The 20,797-nt window shown below is 41.7% G+C and overlaps 1 protein-coding gene and 1 long non-coding RNA gene across 5 annotated transcripts in view; both read right to left on the minus strand.

The window, feature by feature from the left end:
- Positions 1–372: 372 nt before the first annotated feature.
- On the minus strand, positions 373–2,355 carry LOC122153376. The gene is made up of 2 exons (XR_006165265.1): positions 721–2,355; positions 373–597 (listed from the first exon to the last, which is right to left on the minus strand). It is a non-coding gene; the product is annotated as an uncharacterized LOC122153376 (long non-coding RNA).
- Positions 2,356–3,506: 1,151 nt separating this feature from the next.
- NARS2 (asparaginyl-tRNA synthetase 2, mitochondrial) overlaps positions 3,507–20,797 on the minus strand; it is a 52,884-nt gene continuing 35,593 nt past the window's right edge. For 3 of the 4 annotated variants that reach the window (XM_042791984.1, XM_042791986.1, XM_042791987.1), the window contains exons 8-14: positions 17,863–17,961; positions 17,391–17,428; positions 15,563–15,629; positions 13,948–14,085; positions 12,723–12,820; positions 10,454–10,480; positions 3,507–4,318 (exon numbers count right to left, since the gene is read on the minus strand). In XM_042791984.1, coding sequence (XP_042647918.1) covers positions 4,174–4,318; positions 10,454–10,480; positions 12,723–12,820; positions 13,948–14,085; positions 15,563–15,629; positions 17,391–17,428; positions 17,863–17,961 — 612 coding nt within the window. In that variant the 3' untranslated portion in view covers positions 3,507–4,173. The remainder of the gene's footprint in view (positions 4,319–10,453; positions 10,481–12,722; positions 12,821–13,947; positions 14,086–15,562; positions 15,630–17,390; positions 17,429–17,862; positions 17,962–20,797) is intronic. The other variant, XM_042791985.1, reaches the window with a different exon arrangement.

Below are 20,797 nucleotides of genomic sequence, written 5' to 3' on the forward strand. Positions count from 1 at the left end.
TACATTACATTTCCCATCAAAGTCTTGGCATTCCCTCAAACAGGCGATGCTTTACAAATTACAGCTACTATCAAATAAACTGGAGAGAGGACTGCTGAGCACCTTGCTGCTTTCGCCTCAGGTCTGGGGGCCTGAGTGCAGGTAATTCAACTCAAATCCCTGCGCTGGTCTGCTGAGTTTTAAACATTTGGCCCAGCGATGTATCTGTTTGTCTATGTTTGCACAGAAGCTAGTACAACAGTCCAAGATCTAGACACTGCCACAGTATCGTAACGTAAACCATAAGGGAGAGAACAGCAACCTGTACTACTAGCTTCAGAGCATGCATTTGCTCTCCTGTGGATTTAAAAATGAGAAGACTGAGACATGGCGTTAGTTCCGCAGGTATTATTTTTTTAATTAAAAATAGAGCACTTTGGGATACTTTGATCCTGCATATAAAAATCTGAAGTGGAGGGATTATCTGATATTCTTGAAGCGAAAACAAAGGTTTTCCTCTAAACACTCTTCTGAGAGGCTGGCATTTGGTTATGCAAAGTTTATGGCATTGCTCTTTTATTCCCAGCGGTGCTGCTCTCCCATCACTCTGTCCTACTGCTGCAAAGACACAGATGCAATAATCAGTGACAATGCCTCTTTCTTCTGAAACTCAAAGCGAGGACAGACCTGAAAAAAGGCAGTGCCAGCTGCCGAGGAACTGAAACTTCAAGAAATACTTACCAAAAAGATGCTAGCAGAGACTGTGCTGGTCACCTGGCCTTGAGAGCTGACTGCTTACTGCACTGAAAACACTCCCATGTAAGCTACTGCACCGCATATTCAGGCTAAGAGATGATTCCTGTGTGCAAAGAATAAGTTTTTTATTTAAAGAACTATCAGAGGCTTTATCTGGTTTTGGCCATTGCCAGACTGCAGACTCTAAGCAAAGACATAGCAAGGAAAATGGTTTAAATCAAAGAAATTCTCATTGCGTCTCCCTGCCTACATGTCCAAGAGGAAAGACCTCCCCTGTCCTCCAGATTAACTTCCGTTTCACTCAGGGAGAGGAGATTTGAAGGAAATACATGACATTCCATGTGGAAATCCCAGAGAAAACATGTCGCATTCCTTGGCAGTACCAGCCCATGTTATATATACATAGCACGAGGCGAACAATGCCAGCCTGGAGGGAAAGACAGCGGCTCCCACCCTTGCTGGGTACCCATAAATCAAGCTTCTCACAAGAACGTCAGTCTCAGGATTAACCCTGAACAGTATCATCACGCACATGGGCCTCAGCCTCCACCTGCTCTCTCCCACTGCTAGGAAAAACAGCGATGTTAAAGGCTGTTTCCATGACTGGACAACCCTTTCTTCTCCCTTCTGAGCCTGAATGTTCATCTGGTTAGTTCTGTTAGGAACAACTCTGTTCTCCTCCTGCTTGTTCTGCCAGATTCCTGGGAATAGTTTTTTGGATGAGCTTTCAGACCCGAGGGCAATTCCCCCCTTAGCTCAACTTGGCCCATCAGACCTCCAACTCACCAAGTACCTTTGAATGAAATAGAAATACATGTAGAAGACTGGGGAGACTGCTCCTCTTGGACACCTAGTTGGAAACACATGAAGAAGCACTCATGGTGCATCCTTGCTACCTCTTTCTTACTATATGCCTTTATATACCTTCCTATCTACAAATCAAAGGTTCAACCTTTTCCTTCTGTCATGCAACAACCTCTTATCAAGCCAAAGAAGGAAGGGTGGAACGTACCAGTTCTTGGTTCTTGCAAGCTGTCACCTCATACAAGGCCCTGGCAGCCACTCTGCAAGCCTGTCTGAAACAGTCCTGCTATCCTTCCCTGTGACTTGTCACTTATGCCACATCATCCTACGAGTTTTTCGGCGCCTTCCATTGTCTTCTTCCTCCCTCACCTTGTTTTTCACCTGGCACTGTTTAGCCCCACCCTGCCCATCAGATCTGGCATCTCACAGAGTGCTCAACAACCTCCCGCTGACGCCAAAGCCAACACAGCCAGCCCAGAGCTGCCGCAGGGATGAGCACAGAGTGGCCAGAAGGTGGTTTTGCCATCCACCCACTCTGTTTTCAGCAGATGGGCCTTCCAGTTCAAGCACTCTCATTTACAGCAACTGTGACAGAAACAGTGACTAAGGATCTCAATAAGGACACCTGCTCATCACAAGTTATTTAGGAACATGGTAAGGATGGGGCTCTTTGGCAGCTGTTCTTTCCACATCTCTCTGCGGAGAGAAGTAATTCCAAAACATAAAGGCCAGCAACAACATTTAAGACAATGCAGTAAAAGGAGAGATGGTCCAAATACAGGAAGCTAGTCAGGTGTCTGATGTAGGAACTTCTCAGTGGTGTCAAAGGGAAGGCAGGTGCTTGAACCGTTTTGTGGAACCAGACTTACCAACTCAAGGCTGTACTGGGAAATGCAAACCAGCAAATGCACAGTTAACACCTGCCTAATCAAGCAGACGAAAGAGATATGAAAAAAGCCTCAATATGCAGGGGATGTCTGAGTGCATGCAACAAACATCTCAAAGCAATGACCTTGTGATTATGTTGTTTGCATGATAACATGTAAAAGCCCCAGCCATGGACCAAACTGAAACATAGCAGGTGCCACATGACATAAATATGTATTTTTAGATACTGCAGGTGCAGTATTATACAGCCCTACCAGAGAGAGCTATGACTGCAATATTACCAGCGCAATGCTAGTTGACAACTATTTTTCAATCTCTTTCATCTACTTGGAAGTCTTCAGGGCTGTTCTGCAGCCACTTTGTGTTGTATGTGCCAATTTACACGGGGTTCGTTAACAATAAGGTTGCTACTTTGCTTTTTTTGTTTTTATATATATTATATATATATATATATTGTTTATATTGCAGCCATCTTGTGCTCCACAGTAGCAAGCACTATGCAAATGACCATTTGCTGGATTGTAATAATTTGGAAGGGAAAAAGGATGCTGGAAACCCTCAGTTCAGTCCCAAATAAACCACTGGTTTCCAATTGCCTTAGGCAAGTCACTTGATCTTCCCATAATCCTGTCTTAAAACCAGAAATGATTATTTCTTTATCTGGCAGGGAAGCTGAGAGCATAAACCCATTAAAGACTGCAAGGAGTTCAGATCCTATAGTGATAAGCAATTACTTAATACATATGCAGTGCTTGGGAGCATATGCTGATTGTTTCAAAATATAGACAAAACTGCTTGGTCTGATAAGCACATGAGAGATTTTCTCACTAACAACAACAAAGCAAAGCAACAACAAGAAACCACCAATAAACTTCAAGTTGGCTCTGGAGAGATGAATGAACTCTCATCTAACTGAACATTTCTTTCTGCTATGAACATGTGCTCTCTTGGAGACAGAAAACAGACACCTCCTGCAGAAGTTGTGCAACTAATTTGGGTATACAGAAAAGGAAACATCCACTGAAGGAAACACTATGATGCTGAGTGCTACAGTTTTATAACAGACGAAGAAACCAGAGTTACAAAACAACCCAGCGTACATCTTTATTGATGATTCACAAAATCAAACATCATTCACCTAATTCACTCCAGCAGTTCCAGTATGACATTTCTCCTTGGTTGATTTTTCCAAGGTAAACAGTATTTGCTTTTAACTCAGGGTGGGGAGAATCATGCTTTACAGTCGCTATTTCGTAAGAGCAAATGCATCACAGCCCATGACAATACTTTGCAATTTTATAACGCTCAACCTTCAAAGCACTGTTCAGGCATTTAATTAAAGTCTATTAAAGCCTCACAGCAGTCCTGGCTCCCAGTCCATTTTAGGTCACACCTCCTTATTAATATTTCACATAAAACCCCCACTACCTCCCAGCAATTCTTATTCAGTACTTTTATAGCTTGTACTAGTCTCACAAGAATCTTAACCCCTTAGTTAAGTGGGATTCATTAATACTTCTGAAGTGCACTGAAAACACAAACTGCTATCAAATTAACTGCTGGTCCGCTTCCATAATCTCACCGGATCATATATTATTTTCAATTAAGTCAGTATTAAATTTACCAAGAGTTTCACTATATAAAAATTATCTTGATTCACCACTAAAACACACTTTGTCTTATCCTAGTATGTTATATACATATAGTCACACCAGCAGTTTTCTCCACATTGAGTCAACTGATGAGCTACAGGAGACAGGAGTGAGAAAACCTGGGGAAAGGAATAACATCTCTGATATTGTCAACTCCCAAGATGTACTGCAGGTAGCGTTCAAACCCCATTCCGAAGCCTCCATGAGGAACTGAGCCGAATTTTCGAAGGTCTAGATACCTGTAATTTAAACAGACAGTTACATTTGCAGCACGGTTATGCTGATGTAATTAGAGCGAGCTTTTTATCTAGGGTTTTGCTTTCCATCTTAATTACTTCCCTTTGACCCTAACCACTGTGGATTTCTGCCAACCCAGCCAGCATTGGTCAGGGGTGTGAAGAGGTGTGGCTCCTTGACAGGCAGAATTGTATTAACAGAAACCCCAAGTGCAAACGCATTTAAACCAGCACAGCGATGCTTTGCCAATATGCTAGAGCCTATTTTGTTTAGGAGCAAAAACTTGTCTGGGTACAAAGAACAGCTTCAACATCATAGCTCTGCTCATGTTGAATGCACCTCTGTGAATTCTAGTATCTAAAATATTCCTTGCAGAGGCACAAACTCAGGTTCCTACAGAATCACAAACATTTCCGCTGTTGGAGATGGAGCTGACTGCTTGGGTTTGTTCAGCCCTTGCCATACTGGTGCTGAAATCTGCCCTACAATAAATTCGTTCATTTTCTGTCTTCTTTTCAATAGTATAAGTCACTTAATTTCCAGTAATTTCTTCAGAAGCCTAAACAGGTCTTGCTGTCTGCTAAATATTCCTTCAGATTTTTTTTTTTAAGGTAATTGCTTTTTGTTACTTTTTCGCTAGTCACTTTTACAGACTGATTCATTTATTTCTACAGTAAGTCAGCAAAAAATCTTGGACACATCTTCCCCAAAAAATGAGATCCGGAACAAGACATTTCATTTTGGAGAAAAGCACCTGTTCTGCACAGAAAACTCAGAAAACGTTTGGAAGCAGATATTCCAAATATAGGGGTGTCAATAACATTACGATGGTTCTTCTTTAGAGTTCTTCATTTCCCAGCTGGACTGTAGCTGATGTGATACAGAGGAACTATATTTGCAGCTATAAATTGTCACCAACAGTTTTATTTTAACAGGAGTGAAAAACATCTCAGTGGTTCTATTGATTTATGGGGCCACTTCTGAGCTTGCTGAGGCCACAAAGTTATTCTTCTTTATACGAAAGCACTAGCAAAGGATTGAGTGATTCCAGATGTATTACATGCTTCTAATCTTTGTGTATGAATATTTTATCATCTCAGTAAAAAAAAAAAAAAAATCAAGTACACTTAAATATAAATGCATATGCGTGTTTTACTACTAAGGCAGTAGAGGGGGAAAAACACTATGGGAAAAAAAAATGAAGATTGGATTGATTGCAATAAATGGCTTCCCAAATTTTAACTGCTGTTAATGAATTGCAAGGAAAAAGTATATTTTTGTGTGTATATATATATATATTAATATGTAAAATATACATTATAAATATATCTAGGTCAAGCAAGTACACTTTAAATATATATATGTATTTAAGCAAGTACTCTTAAATATATGTGTACTTGCTTGGACTTCAGAATTTTGTTGGCTTGAAGACTGTATTCTAATAGAGTGAGGCCAAAGTAATGCCCCTGATCACTTCTACTTGCAAAATGAAAATACTCTCCAACAAATTCTACAGCTGCAAGACATCGCCCTGGCAGACTCAGTTTGACAGTATGCCTTTTATACCATGAAATATTATTTTTCCTTGCAGTTCATTAACAGTAGTTAAAATTTGGGAAGCCATTTATTACACTCAGTCCAATCTTCAGGCTTTTTTCCCCCCAGTGTTTTTTCCCCCTCTCCTCCACTGTCCAAGTAGTAAAACCAGAAGCAGAACTTCACAGAATCATGGAACTTCTTACCTCTTCCTACTAGCACTGCGACACAAAGTGCACTTTTGTCTTCCCTGCAAGATGAAGAGCAGGCTCAAGAGTGGGACACATATTTTCTGATCCCTGGGACCCACGTGCTTTCCATCTGTGCTGCTGGGTGTTAGCATGGCTTGCTAAGGCTCAGCTGTACGGATCCCACACCTTGTGAGGAAGATTATGCTTAGGATATGACCACGTAGGCTGTGCAACAGCATGGTGGCCTTCATCTCTATCCACTTCGTACAGCCTGCATTAAGAAGAACTTGAGTTTCTGCTAATACCCTGGGAATTACCGCCAGGGAGCTCCACTCCACATCAAGGAAGATGATGGGCAGATCTGATGCTGAGGGTGGTGACTTGTGAAAAATAAGAAAGATCTTGTAAATGTGAGGGACATGGGTGCTGGCCATGGCAGATCAATCTGTACCAGTTCAGTAGTTCTGAGCAGATATGGCAAACCAGCTGGTAACAACTCTAGTTGCAACTAGTAATATAAATAACAGCAAAATCATTTCTGATGACGTCTGTAAGCGTATCTCAGCCTGTGCAAAGATAGCTGAGACTAAGACTAGCATATTTTCTCCCCTTCTGCTGGCAACAGAGTTTATAAAGTCATTATAAGAAGATGAAATAATTCAGCTTCTTCCAGATGAACAATAATAATAAATTCTACCCTTGCTTATCCAGGACTTTCATCTGTAGATCTCAAAGCACTCTGAGAAGACATTTTGGCAAAAGGAGCGAAACAAAACCCATTAAAGTTAATGGAAAAAGTCCATTGAATTAAACATGCTGAGGATCAAGACTGTGAATCCTTTCTGATGACTGTGCTTAGAAGGAGCAAAGGAATTGAGAAATGTTCCATTCTTCACAGATGAAAGAAAAAGTAACTGCCTACAGATGAAGAGAAAATTCCCTTTAGGCCGGAAAATGCTCCCTAAGGTTTTTCTTCATTCAATAGTCTCCAGACATTTGATGTTTCTCAGCTCAAGAACAGTCATGAACTAGTCTAGCTATTTCTCCTAGTAGCTCGCACTTAAGAGGAGAGCTGAGCTCTCCATTGGCAACTGGTGGACTGTGCAACATTATCACACAGGGTAAATAAATTTCTGTGACCCCAGCTAGCCCCAGAGTTCATGTTCTGGACCTGGAGGACTGTTAGTTCTTCAGAGATTTGAATCTTACTAAAGTATGTGCTGCAACAACGTCCTCTGGCAATGAATTCCAGGAGCTTGTTATGTGCCAAGTTAGAAGAGCATTTCCTTTCATCCTTTTAAAAATCTATACCCTTTTATCATCATCACGAGCCCCTGTGTTGCACGGCAAGGTACTATTAAGATCACTGCTCTCTTAGTGACCATTCATAAGCAGTATGTATTCTTTTCAGTCCCCTTTCAAAACAAATATAATCTTGATCTTTTATGTATCCTCTTGTTACACTGAAGCCTCTGAAGCTAATTTGAGAAAAGTAAGGTTGAAAGAACAAAGATATTGCAGTCCACGAAGTTGAATATTCTACCAGAAAAAAAAAAAAGGGAAAAAATGAGGGTAATGAAAAACTACTAGTGAAATGACATTTGAAAGACTGTTCTGTTGAAAGTTTCAGGAAATAAACATGCAAAGCACCGCCAGGTTCTGATGCTGGGTAAAACGCTGTCTTTGGTTTCAGGCAGCTTCTGCTCTGCTACAACTCTTCGGGAATCCACAAAAAAAGCATTCAGGGAGGTCAATCTAAAACACTCCCATAGCCACGAGTGGGGTGTGGGAATGTTTTGGCTGGCTTTAGCACTGACTTTCTGCCTGCCTCTCTATGGCCCAGCACAGAGCTCTGGTTTCTCCTCAAAGCAGGAGTAATAGGATCAAGCGACTGCTAAGGAGACCAATGGGCTACCTGTTTTTGATGGGCTCTGAAGGAGGTTAAAGGATGATATGAATGCTGTCACTAGCCATGGACTGCAAGTGGTTCACCAGTGCTGCTGTTCCTTAAGTCTAACTCCTCCTTTTTACCTTTCCACACAAGGACCCATCAGAACACACTGGCATTCACACTTCAAAGAAAATTAGGAATTAAAGAGCCCAACACAGCTCAATCTTCATCTAGAGCAGAAGCAAGGACAAGACAACATAGTAATACCCATTCTAAGATAGCAGATAACACCTGCTCTGCCACTGTGTGCTTTCACCAGCATTACACCAGAAGATCAGAAAGGTACCTGGACTGTAAAGGTTTCAGTATGAGGCCATCTTCTCCACTGATGCGCATGATAACCGAAGTGAGGAAATGGGTGCCTTACACAGAGAAAGACTGTCTGAAATGCTGCTCAAGCTGATGGTTGTGGGGACATGTTGTTCATGACAAAGTACCTCCTCTGTTATTCCTCATGCTAACCTGGCACCTGAAGGCTGAAAACAGAATCAGGTCCCCTGTTTACAAGGCAATATACTCAATACTCCCTGGCCACAAAGAAAGCAAGTAACTTCCCAGAGCAAACTCTGATCGCCCGACTTTCCCACCTCACTTCCACAGACCTCTCCAAGTCTAGCCAAGATCAGCATCTACAGCACTGAGCTCTTTTCTATCTACAGTTCAAAGGAAGGAGTGAGAAAATAAGATAAAATAACTGCAAAATCAAGCCAAATACTTTTGCAACTCATATTCTTTATGGAAAGAAACCTGCACAACAGGAAAGATATAGTGAACTGCAGAAGATTCAGAGGACTTTGACTGGGTACTTTTATCTGCTTCTTTTGAAAAGCTTTCTAAAATGTAGGAATGGGCACAAGCACAACGGTATTTCAGATCATCAGTTGCCTCCTTGCTCAGTGATTCTCCCATAAACTCAGCACTCCTGAAGCTGTCCTAGAAGTAGTCAGCCCCCACAACATCCTCATGCTTAGTGGGAGAAGAAAACAGGTAGAAACAGAGCTACAGCAACATACAAGGGATTTCAAAAAGGACATCATCTCATATAGCCATTCTAAAATCAGCAAATAAATTTAAAAAGGAATGACTCAACTGTTGTTCAAGGAGCTTATGAGCCAGCTTTGGAGACTAAATTCAATCACTAAATTGAAGGAGATTAATTTCAGTCTCTCCTGCCACCTCCACTGAAAAGATGGATGCTGGCAAACCACCTTCCTGTTTTCTGGCAGATTCTGGATTGTAGTCCAGAAGCATCCAGGGTTGCTCCTATCCTGCACCTTCCTAGGACATCAGATCCTGCTATGGCAGGGATAACAACAGTTTTTATCTCCTCTGGGAAGTTACATCATCTGTGATGGAGTGGAGAGAATAGAGGAGGAAAGAGCCTCTAAACAAGATCACAAGAGGAAAGTATTTCCAGAATGTGATTGCTACATATCACATGAAAATGCAAATGGCTGACGAGCAATGTCTTAACCTTCTCTTGAAGGAAGCATGAGGCAGGGCTGAGCTATCTTAGTAGTGCTGGAAGGCTCTGTCACTGAACACCAGACTTCCTCAGGCTGTATCTCAGCATCTAACCACACAACTGATCATCCTTGTTCAGGGTAATCCTTCCTTCAGATGAAGTGATATGGTGTGTTCTGGCCCATAAATGCAAACAATAAAGGAAAACATTTGATTCACCCAGTTTGCAAAAGGATGATGTGAAATTCTGCCATACACTGGGCTGTTCCTAAGTGATTTCACATTTTGGGAAGAGGAGAGTGAACAATCCTACACTTACTCTGCTTTATTTCAAGGCAGCCTCCCTAATGATAAATCCAAATACTGCAGAGTATTTGAATATACACTTTTAAATTTAAAATTCTCTGCACTATCACCCTCTCAGTAGCTATGACAAAGTACATACCAAGAAACACTTGTCAACAAACACTAAGATCCTTCTGTCGTTTTCATAGGCTAAATCATTAACTCAATGGTTGATCTGTCTCCTTAGCAGGATAGTTTTAATTGCTTCAACCGTTTTGTTAGGGAAGACTTTTCAACCCAATTGCTCTGTCAATTGCAGAGGGAGTTAATTCATAGATCTGTTAAAGGTCACAAATTGCTTGTGGTTCTGTAACCTGTTTATCTCATGCAACGGCAGTCAGAATCTATTCAACTTTGAACACAGCCTAATGATTTAGTATCAAAAATCATTATGGGTTGTAAATTAATACACTTCATGCAATCGTGAAACGAATGATCTGTGCTCTAAGTGGACAAACTGGGAAGGTAAACCAAGTAGCATTCGATTAAACTTTGTTTACATGAACTGGCTGTTCCATTTAGGCTGGCGGTGATGGCAGGGCAACTGAGCCAAGAAATGTCCCCTCAAGAACAGGATCAAAAAAATGAAATAATTATTTAAAGAGTCACAAAAGAAGAAATAGAGCTTGTAGACCAAGATAATGTCTTACCATTGGTAGGCATCTGTGAGTCCTAATCTGTGGAACAAAAAGAAAATCCCTTTTAAGTAAAGGAAGTGAGGAGATCCGCACAAGCAGCACTTGCTGCCTGAAGAGAATGCTACAAGAAACGAGAGGGTGTGATGACTAAACTCAGTCCAAAAAGGAAAGGCAGGAAATTAAGGGAAGACATGATAAGTGGTTGTCAGTTCTGGTAATTGGTAGACAATCTTGAACAGATTCCCAACATGCTTCTTAAAATGCAAAGTTTGTTTTGTCAACATACAGGGCTTATCCCAGCTTCATGCAAAGACTTGTGCACATTCTTAACTTTAAGCATATCAGTAAACTCTACTTGTGAATGTTTGGAGACTACAGGCCCGAATATTAAATTTACAATGACATGCAGCCAACCTCATTTATGAGTGAGTCAAAATCTCTTCACATGTGTGGCTATGTGGCTCCTCTTCCATAGTGCACAAAACCACTGAACTCCTGTAGCTTTATTAAAAGGTGTCAACTTCTGAAAAACTACTAAATAAAATACATCTTTTTCTAATCACTACCAGTGCACCCTCTCCTTTTTCTGCTCTGGCAGAACCCCAGCAAAGCTGTTGGCTTTTTTAAATTTCTTCAAGCATGAACAGAAAACTCTGTAGGCAGAGACAACCACTTCTCTCATCTTCAGTGCATTGCAGCTGTACCTGACTGGGACTTGGAGAGCTACGGTTTGAAATGTGTATGAAGAGATAAGAATCCTGTTCTTTATTTCTCTTAGTTATGCTGGGTCTGCAGGAAGAAGAATTTAAGTCTTAACAAAGTATTTGGGCTCAGTAGACCAGATCCTGAGTACTCAAAATCGAGAAAAACTTGCGAAAAGAGGTGTTATTTTTCCAGATCATCTTCATTGCAGAGCTGTACTTCAAGGTCAATGAAGACACACCCCATTTGTAGCTTGAAATACTTCATATGACTTTCCTGACAAACAAGAAAGTCTGGCTTCAACCTCCACACAGACCCCTCCTCCAGCCTCACACCTTGAGGGTTGTGGACTGTAGATCTTACTGGAAAAAATTTCAAGTGAAAAAGTGCAGCAGGCAACACTGTACTCTGCTTCAGCTGAAGCATGCTTGCCTTGGGAGACTTCACAGAGAGAGCAGCAGGAAGCACAGGGAGTAATATCATCCTACACCACAAATTGAGAACCAATGTTCTGGTGATTTTAATTGCCCTGTGCCTTTTGGATTCGTTACGCTGAAATGGATTTTGCTCTCCACTGACTAGGTATATCTCTGTGAGCATGTGGCTGATTTAAGCAAAAAATTCATTCCCAATATGCAAATGGTGTTACTCTGAGATTAATTCTCCTCCAAAATTGCTTTGCACAAGTGTACCACTGGCCCAAATGGAAGGGTTCAAGGCCAGGTTGGATGGGGCTTTGAGCAACACTGATCTAGTGGAAGGTGTCCCTGTCCAGGACAGAGGGGGTTGGAACTGGATGATCTTTAAGGTCCCTTCCAACCCAAACCATTCTGTGATTCTATAAAAGGTTCTTCTGAACAGACAGGATCCAGGGAGTAATCGTCTGTGGAGAATTACTCCATCTATAATGTCAGTTATTTTTAATTAAGCAGCACTTTAATATTCTGACACTCAATTTAGCCTAAAATTACTCAAAGTCACATGATCCAGAATAAAGCAGCAGGGAAATAGCCCATATGACACAGTGCAGGTCCAGGGCCCTTCCAGTGAAGCTTCCCACCAAACTTAACAAAGAACCATATCCTCTGAAATGATGTCACCGAGGCCAGCTGCATCACAGCTAGCAAATCTTCTGACCAAAACTGTAGTTCCTCAGATGCACAACGTGATGACAAATATATCTAATCTCTGTCTACGTGACAACTACCACCTTTGTAAACCACTCCCAGACACAAAAGCTGCGAAGAAAAGGCTCAAGGATGCAGTCCCTCACATCAGTCTGTTCCAGATAGTCCCAGCAGAGCTGAGGTATTCTGTTGACCTGGCTTCCTAGCAGAAAATAGGCTCTTCTCTTATGAGCTAAAACAGAGGCAGACCGTACACCTACAGCAGAAGCACAAGAACTTCTTTACCAGTTTGCAGTCACCTACTCAGACAAGTAGATATCACAGAGACAAAACCAGGCTTCTTATAAACACCATTACTTGCCCTTCTACTCCTTTGTCTCGTCAACCACTGAGAGCTTCTGAAACACTCTCTTGGTCAGGTTAGTCTCCTGGCACCTGTGGGCTTTTCATACCTCCGTAAGCGGGATTCAAGGAAGGGCAGTCGCTCCTCTCTCAAGCTGCCTCCACACAACTCCCCTATTCCTGGTACAAGGAGGTCAACAGCTGCAACCTTTAAAGAAAGAAAACTAAGTCAAGCCAGATCACCATACAGTGTAAGGCAGAAGTACAGTTGACACTGATGGTTGTTTGTAAAAAGCTACTGTAATTCTTCCAGGGCACTTAGGTAAGTGTTTGCACATGCTTGAAAAGCCTCTTGTTGACAGAAGGCTCGGAGGGAACAACGATAATTATCAGTACATCTGCAGAAAACCTAAACAATTGCAGTGACGTTCCAGACTGAGGACATCTACATCATGTGGTGTGAACTGAATCCCATCATATTACTCTGGTGACCACCTGTGCCTGTAGGCAAACCTGTGCAGAGTAGAAAGAACCCAACAGCAGCTTACAAGGAAGCAAAGACACGCAGGCAAGTTTCCTGAAGGCCTGATTCTCTTAGAGTTTAAGCTGCTCTGATTCTGTACCTTATGTTTGCCTTCTATCTGCCCCCATTCATTCAGTCAGCTCTAGTGGTCATGATACAACTGGATCAATGGCATTCATTCTGGATCCCAGTGTTACCACATGCTGTTAGGTTTGGGCTGGCTGTCTCATCTGTTTTGTTTTCTAGGGTTACTTTCCCTATTCCACAGCTGAACTGTTGCTAGAATTAAAACCACTGAAGTGACAGTGGTAGACAGTGGGGTAGTTGCTCTTTTTAGCAGAAGCAATGCTTTTGTTGCCTCAGTTCAGTTGGGAAACCACACCTTCAAAGCATGAGACTTATGGAAAAAGAGCTTACTTCTTGTGCCCATCTGCTATTTGAGGATTACATGGATGCTACATTTGGATGACAAGAGAATCATGGGCTCCTAGGAGCCATGCAATTCTAGGCATTTCACCTAGTAGTACAGAAGTTTACCAGTAAAAGAACGAAACTATGGCAAACTTGTCCTAAGGGACTTCAACAAAAACTTAACGCTACCCAACTCCTAAATCTTCCTCCTCCTGTTGTTCCTGCTTTGGAGATTTCTTCTACAACAGGAAAAAGACTGGACATGATCAGCTGATGGTCATGTCTTATGTTGGACTTCTTGAGTGGAGGCCCAGCAAAAGACTATCCTCATCTGTCTGTCTATCAGGAGACTAAGACACATGCCTAGCCAAAAAAGTGGCGGGTGTGACCCATGGACTCACTGTGTGTTGAGGCCCATCTTCATTGTCCCGCATGTAGAAAGGTTTGAGGTCATATGGGTAGTTAATCACAAACACGGGAACCTCACCACAGTGCTTCACCAGGTACTTTTCATGTTCCGTTTGGAGGTCACAGCCCCACTGTAAAGACAGTAAAAGGGACCTGGGATCCTGCTTTGGTGCATCTTGCCTGTGGCAAGAGACACAGCAAAATCCCTGCATAGGACAGATGTGCAGCTTTGAGTAACATGAAACCAAGCACAGCAACTTCTCACGCAGATCACAGGGAAAATTTGCTAAGCAAAGGGAGTCTCTCGAGTTTTAAAGCAGAGCAAAGCAATGAAAATAATAGGGTTTAACTTTCACAGAACAAGGCCAGATCACCCCTGCATCAAGTCCAAGCATCTGGTATCAAATTAGAAAAAAACCCAAACAAACAAAACCAAAACCCAAACCCCACACTCTGCATAGCTGAAGGGAAATAGGAACCTATCCAAAGTCAGCTTACTCAATCCAGCAAACCAGCCTTACTTCAGTATTGCCTTTGGTATATAGAAAGCAACTTTGCTAGGCTGACCACTCTCTTCCTCTTCCCTGCTGTGTCCTGTTACATGCTACATTAATTCTCACTTAAGAAAACCCAGCATCCTATTAACCAATTATTTGTTATCAGAAACCCTGGACTTTTGCAATGCCCTTAATTTCTCCTTTCTTCCAGTGATGTTATAAATTCTGTGGCTTTTGACTAGAGACCTCCAGGCCATTATAGGATGTGCAAAGAATACTGAGGAAGTGGAAGGGGAAGAGGGGAACAGATATTCTGCAGACTCTCCTCATCTGAAAATATCCTGAGTTTGCCATCTCAGATCAATGTAGTACAGATACAAGATTTGATGTTCTGTGCCCACTTGTACACAGAGCCAAGACAGTTACCCACCTGGCTATGCAGGTGGCTTCAGCCAGAGGGTTATTTTCCTCAAAGCATCAGAATGAGATAAAGATTAATCAGTATACACATGAGATGAGCACTACCACAAATGCCTTCCCTACTGGTGTGTGTGTTTGAAATAGGGCAAAATACGATTTTTAGAAAAGTATAACCTAACAGTGTTAGGACTAGCATGTGATTATTTCCCAGTCAGCATCTATGCTTTGGAAAGACAAGGGATTCCCTTTACCTACACCTAGATCACATGGTATTTTGACATGTTTTTGGCTTATTAGTCCTTGCCAAACTTTTGGTGCTATCCTAGTATCTTTCCTTTATTTGAGGAGTAATGCAGCCACTCTCTTTAGATGATTGCTACTGAATCCACAACATAGCACTACTTGCATACAGGGAAAAGAAGTGCCTTTGCTAAATCCTTGGTCCTTCAACAGCAAACTCATCACTTCTTTCCCTGCAAATGTTACATGTTCTTCTGCTACAGATCTCATTCTTTATATTGCTCCCATTTCAACCCCAAAGGGCAAAAGTTATACCTGGGTTACAACTGAGCAAATACCTCACGAGGCAGATAAGCTGTGTGAAGTAACAACTCTTGTGGTATCAGAAAGAGGGAAAGGAGATCTTCAAAATTCAGACTGGTTGTGCACAAGCCACCAGGCAACTACCTACCTCTGGCTTGAAAGTGAAAGTTTGAGAAGCTTGCTTCAAAATTTCCACTGCTTCACTGTAGGAAATTCTGCAAGAGGAAAAAAAAAAAAAAAAAAGCCTTTAAGATAACTATGAAAGGAATAACAAGAAAGTTTTATGGCTAAATGCCACACTGGAAAATTAAGAAGGCATTTCCCCACCACCATGCCAACTTGTGCTGTGATGTCAGACTTCCCAGCAATGCTTCTTTGGACAGAAACCAAAAACCATTTTATATGGCAAGAACCCCATGTTTGCTTGTGCTTCAGCTACATGCAGGGCAGGAAGTACCAAGCTCTCAAGACACTTATTGCAATGTTGCATTTCAGTCAGAATTGAGCTCTGCAGAGAACTGCTTTATAGAAATTTGTGGATTTTTTAAAAAGAAAACAATGTGACCTCATTGGCATAGCTCCAACAACATAGCTCTACCGTACAAGGATGGTGTTAGGCAAAAGTAACAGCCCAGAGTGCACAAACATTTTCATTTTACTTTGCAAAAATTGTGAGATTTGCAGCAATGTTTCTCTACTCTGACAGATCTGAGAGAAAATCTTCCACCGACTTCCACCAGTACAAAAGAATAGCATCATGGCACAGCAAACAGAGAAAGTGCGGTGAAAGATGCTGCAGGTTTGATAACTGGAAATCAAGACTCAATGGAAGATACTTTTGCTGACAAGTTTTCCACATACCAAGGAAATGTTGTGGAGAGAAGAAAGAATAACCTGATCACAATAATTTCATCTCTCTGTATCATTGGCTAAATCCAATTATAAACCAAATTCTCTAAAGAGCATGAGCTCTTTACACCCAACTACAAGGTTTCACTAATACAGGGAAGGCTTCTGGAGGAAATTCCTCAAGAAGGAATATACTGCTCCGTGTGTTTGGGTTATGCGAGGCCATGGTCCAAATGAGGTATATCACTGGCTCAGGTTCAATGCATGTAACTGATGTGTGTAAGCCAGGAATGCCACAGATCTGCCAGCAGCTGATGGAGAGAGAGAGGGAGGGAGGGAGGGACTCACTCACTCTCTTTTTCCTTGGACCACGGGAGAATCTGAGTGCAACTTCTCCACAGTATCAGTTAGGTCCAAGGAGAGAAGGGCTGAAATGGGGAGACAGTGACTTCATTAAGGTTTCCCATGGTGCTCATGCAGGCACAAGGCACAGGGAGGATCTATCATGATCCTGTTGCCCAAGTGTGGCTGTACTTGATTAACAGGAAAGGCAGTGCTGGGCTGAGGAGCTCTACAGTGTTCTGTGGGATGAATGGAGAGCACCACTATTTTAAGAGATAGGCAAGAGTAGGGAGAAGGAGATACTCTTGGGGGCCAAGAAGGGAAACCAAAACTCTTCAGTTCTTTAGCACACAGAGAACCAGGAAAAGGAGTTGCACAAGCAATCGGAACAGAAAAATAATTGGGATTTTTAACTATCAAAAAATTCATTTATAAATAGGAAGCCATTGGAGTGGAAGTGTGAAGGCAGAGCACTAAAGCCAAAACCAAGCAAGACTGTAAACAAACCACTGTGCAGGTACATGCTGGAAGGAGGATAGCCTTTATAGAAAGAGGATCTTGATCTTGACCAGGGAAGCAAAAGCCAAAGGCCAGCAGATTCAGATGCCAGTCTCATAGAGAGATGAAAAGGCAACTGGTGAACAGTACAAAGGGAACTGCAATTCATGCTCTTTTGGAGACATTATGCTAACCCAGAAGACAATGAGTTGGGAAAGAAAAAGAACATATACAAAATAGGAAGTGTCCCCAAAAGCCCTCTTCCAGATCATTTTGAAAGTACTTACGTCACAAATTTGTTCTTCAGTATTTGTTCCAACCTGTCCTTGGTCAAAACAAGAAAAAAATAATGTAAAGCTACTTTTAAGGGTTCAGAGGCCCAGAGGAAACTCAGAAAAGCTACTTCCCTCTAAGTTTTAATTTGTAGGTCTGCATTATGATCTAGATATGGGTCAAAATCTACTCCCAGACATTCTGTGCTAAAAGGGTACCCAATTACTGGAGCTGATGATTCAGAGGCTGCTACATGATGTGACAGCTCCAGTTCTACCATACTTGCTACCAGCTACAGAAAGTTCTGTCTCTGCTCTCTGCTGGCCTGAATGACCACTTAAGCTTAGGCTGACTCTTACCTCTTCACAGTTTGTTAACACTGGACAACACAGTAAAAAAGAATAATAAAAAAATTAAGCCTCTCCACAGCCAAGAGCTCCGAAAATGCATAACAGAATTGCAGGTCTTTCCTCTCACATTTATTACCTTCTGGGCAGGAGCTATGTATTTATGAAAAAGCTCAACATCACGAGGACATTTGGAGAGCACAGTGCTTGTTGCTGTCTTGAAAAGATCTTCCATAACCTAATAGAGAAAAAAGGAGTGCATGAAAATTAACAATGCTTAGATGTCCCAGACTATAAATAAAACACAGTATACATCAGCCGAAGGGCACAGAAGGAGCTTCTGTCCTTCTGCATGGTCCAACTGCTAAGACTACCAACTTGCTGATGCTCCTAATTAGCAGGGTTGCTCAGTATCTGAAGAGGGCTGGAACCTGTATTTCTGCTATGGGTTTAGGGCTTCAGTGTCTGCTGGTGGCCTCAGTATCTCCAGTCAGGTATCTCCAGTGAAAAAAGCACAGATAAAATATTCAAGCAGCAGCCCTGGTCAGCCACAAACGCACACATTACAACCACTTGTGGTGACTGGTCTCAGATTCATTATTAGTGAGGTGTCTGTACTGTAATGAGTAATTCTGGTTTTCTGCTTTGTTGTTAGAAAAGGAAGAACTAAAGGAGAGGAGAATAAACGTGTGCAGTGTAGAGCCAGCCCATCAAACAGATGCCATCTAGAGAGACTTTGTGCAGCAAGAGCAAAGCAAAGGAAACATGTACACAGATGATTAGAGAGCTAAAGTGGAAGACACAGCAATGCAGGGATGTTTGAGAAACTAAAAAAATATGTGGTTTCATTTCCCTAATGTGGATTAACTAAATGACATTATAATCCAATTTGGATATACTTATCCAGTAAAATGGGCTTCATCCATGAAGAAATTAAAATGTCATTTTGGTTCTAAACAAAAAAAGCCCCCACGTGGGATGCCACTGCATTTTGATCCACCTGTTTTAAGAATAATTTTCTCTTTTGATTAAGCAAAGCAGACCGTACAAGACACTTGCTGCTGTGCAGATTAAGAGTTCCCATGACTCCTCATAGTCTTACACCTGCACAAAGTAGGCAGTTGATACCTGTGTAGTACTGATGATCTCAACTCTTCTTCAAAATCACCCTCCTTATTCTCATCTCCTTTGTAAGGAACACAGCAATGCAACTAGGCTGCATGTCATCTCAGCCTGGGATGGGACCAGGTTTTTCCCAACAAAAGGACCTCTGAAAGTCCTGGCACAATCCTTGTTTTATTTTCCTGTGAGCATAACAAATGTTTCATTAATTGCAGAGTTGAGAGAAGCAAAGTATCTACCAGTGATATCCAGGTAAGTAGCAGCAACTAGACACTGCAAAGCCCAGAGCAGACTGATTGTGAAAAGACAAACCTGACGTTCAGTCAGCAGATCTGAGGAAGAAGCAGGTTTCTGCCTTGCAAAGAACCAGATCTTACAGGGTAAGGGGAGTAAAAGGCACAGAAAAGAAGCAGCTGGGCTACTGCCATAGCCAAGGTGAGATTTCAGGCATGTTGTTCAAACTCTCACATTTAGAAGAACATCCTTCATCACCTGTCCCAAACTGCTGAAACACTGCTCTGTGCTGATGAACTACCTCTGCATCCCACCAGCCTAGAGAAGCTGGTAAATCAGCCCATTTTGACTCCTCTGGAGCCAAACTCAGCCTCCAGACTCCTGCATCAATCTGGGCCCTCTTTTTAAAAAGGGAAGATCCAAATAAAGGAATAGCATTGTCAGATGCAGATGAACAGTTTTACCCCTACTGCTACTCAAACACAGAGGAAATGAAAAGCTAGCATTCCTGCTGCTGAGTGGCAAATAAGCAGTCAGCTTTGAACTTGCTTCAAAGTAGCTAGAAAAAGGCTTATGCAAATGAAATTAGAAAACTTCTTGGCAATTCATCTGGTTTCACCAAGCAGAAACGAAGGGATTTTACATTAAGCTTCCTCTTTCTAGAAAATGAAAGTATCATCTGGTTTCAGAAAAGCATGTTGTTTAATTAGCACTTTTTTTCCTCACTGTGCGATAAAGTAACAATTAGGTTCCCACAGCATTCAACACAAGCAGCTTCCTCTTGTGGAAAAAAGACGTGGGTGGTATGGGAAAAACAATCTGAGAAATATTTCCAGGTTTGAGACTGAGGTTTTATCCTGGCAAAAAAGACAGACACGTGGGTCATGCATTGGCCTCCGCACTGCTCTTATTCTTATTTATGCCAAATGTGTACTAGGCACGAACAGTGGAGGGAAAAAAGGAAAACAAAAAAAGCTTTCGAACTGAGAAGTTAGGGATTTAAGCAGGTAATATAATGAAGGACTGGAAAGTAGGATATATGAAAAATGAGTGAAGAATCATAACCACTGGCTTTCTGGTTTGAGGGAACACATGAACTGGAGATACAGGCAAAGTGATTGGTTTGAATGTATCCTGAAAGAAGTATGTTTGATAGGAGACTTATACATGGAAAAAGCCACTGGAATCACAGCAACTAGCTCATCTCAGAGGTGGGACTCCTGATGTCCAAAAGCTCATTAATTTGATTGCTTCACAATGGAAATGTAAAATTGCGCTGCTAGGAGGGCAGAGGTAAGTTTTCCCTTTTCCCTCATCCCTCCCAGCCTTTGTCTCTTGATTTTCACCTTTCAAAGAAGTTCAGTGATATTAATGTTGGCCTTCCCTGATGTTGCTGTGGAACTTAAGGGTTAACAGTCCATTTTTGATTAGGAGCAACTCCCAACTGTATTGTTTAATTTTAACTTGGATCTTTTGATACTGCAACTTACCCTCTTCCCAAATAAAATTGTGACCAGAGTTGAAACAGAGGAAATCATCAACAAAACAGCAGTAAATGTAGCGCACAGCACATTCATTTGCTGCTGCTGACAACAAGGGTTCAAATCATCATCTTTACTACCTGACTCTTTCAGAAAAATCACAAGAACTGCTGTAGGATTTTTGTTTATGTATTTACCCGGGGCATGCATATGAATGCTGTGCAGATCACAGGATAA

Source organism: Tyto alba, unplaced genomic scaffold (genome assembly GCF_018691265.1).
Source record: "Tyto alba isolate M040663 unplaced genomic scaffold, T.alba_DEE_v4.0 Super-Scaffold_2, whole genome shotgun sequence".
NCBI lineage: Eukaryota > Metazoa > Chordata > Aves > Strigiformes > Tytonidae > Tyto > Tyto alba.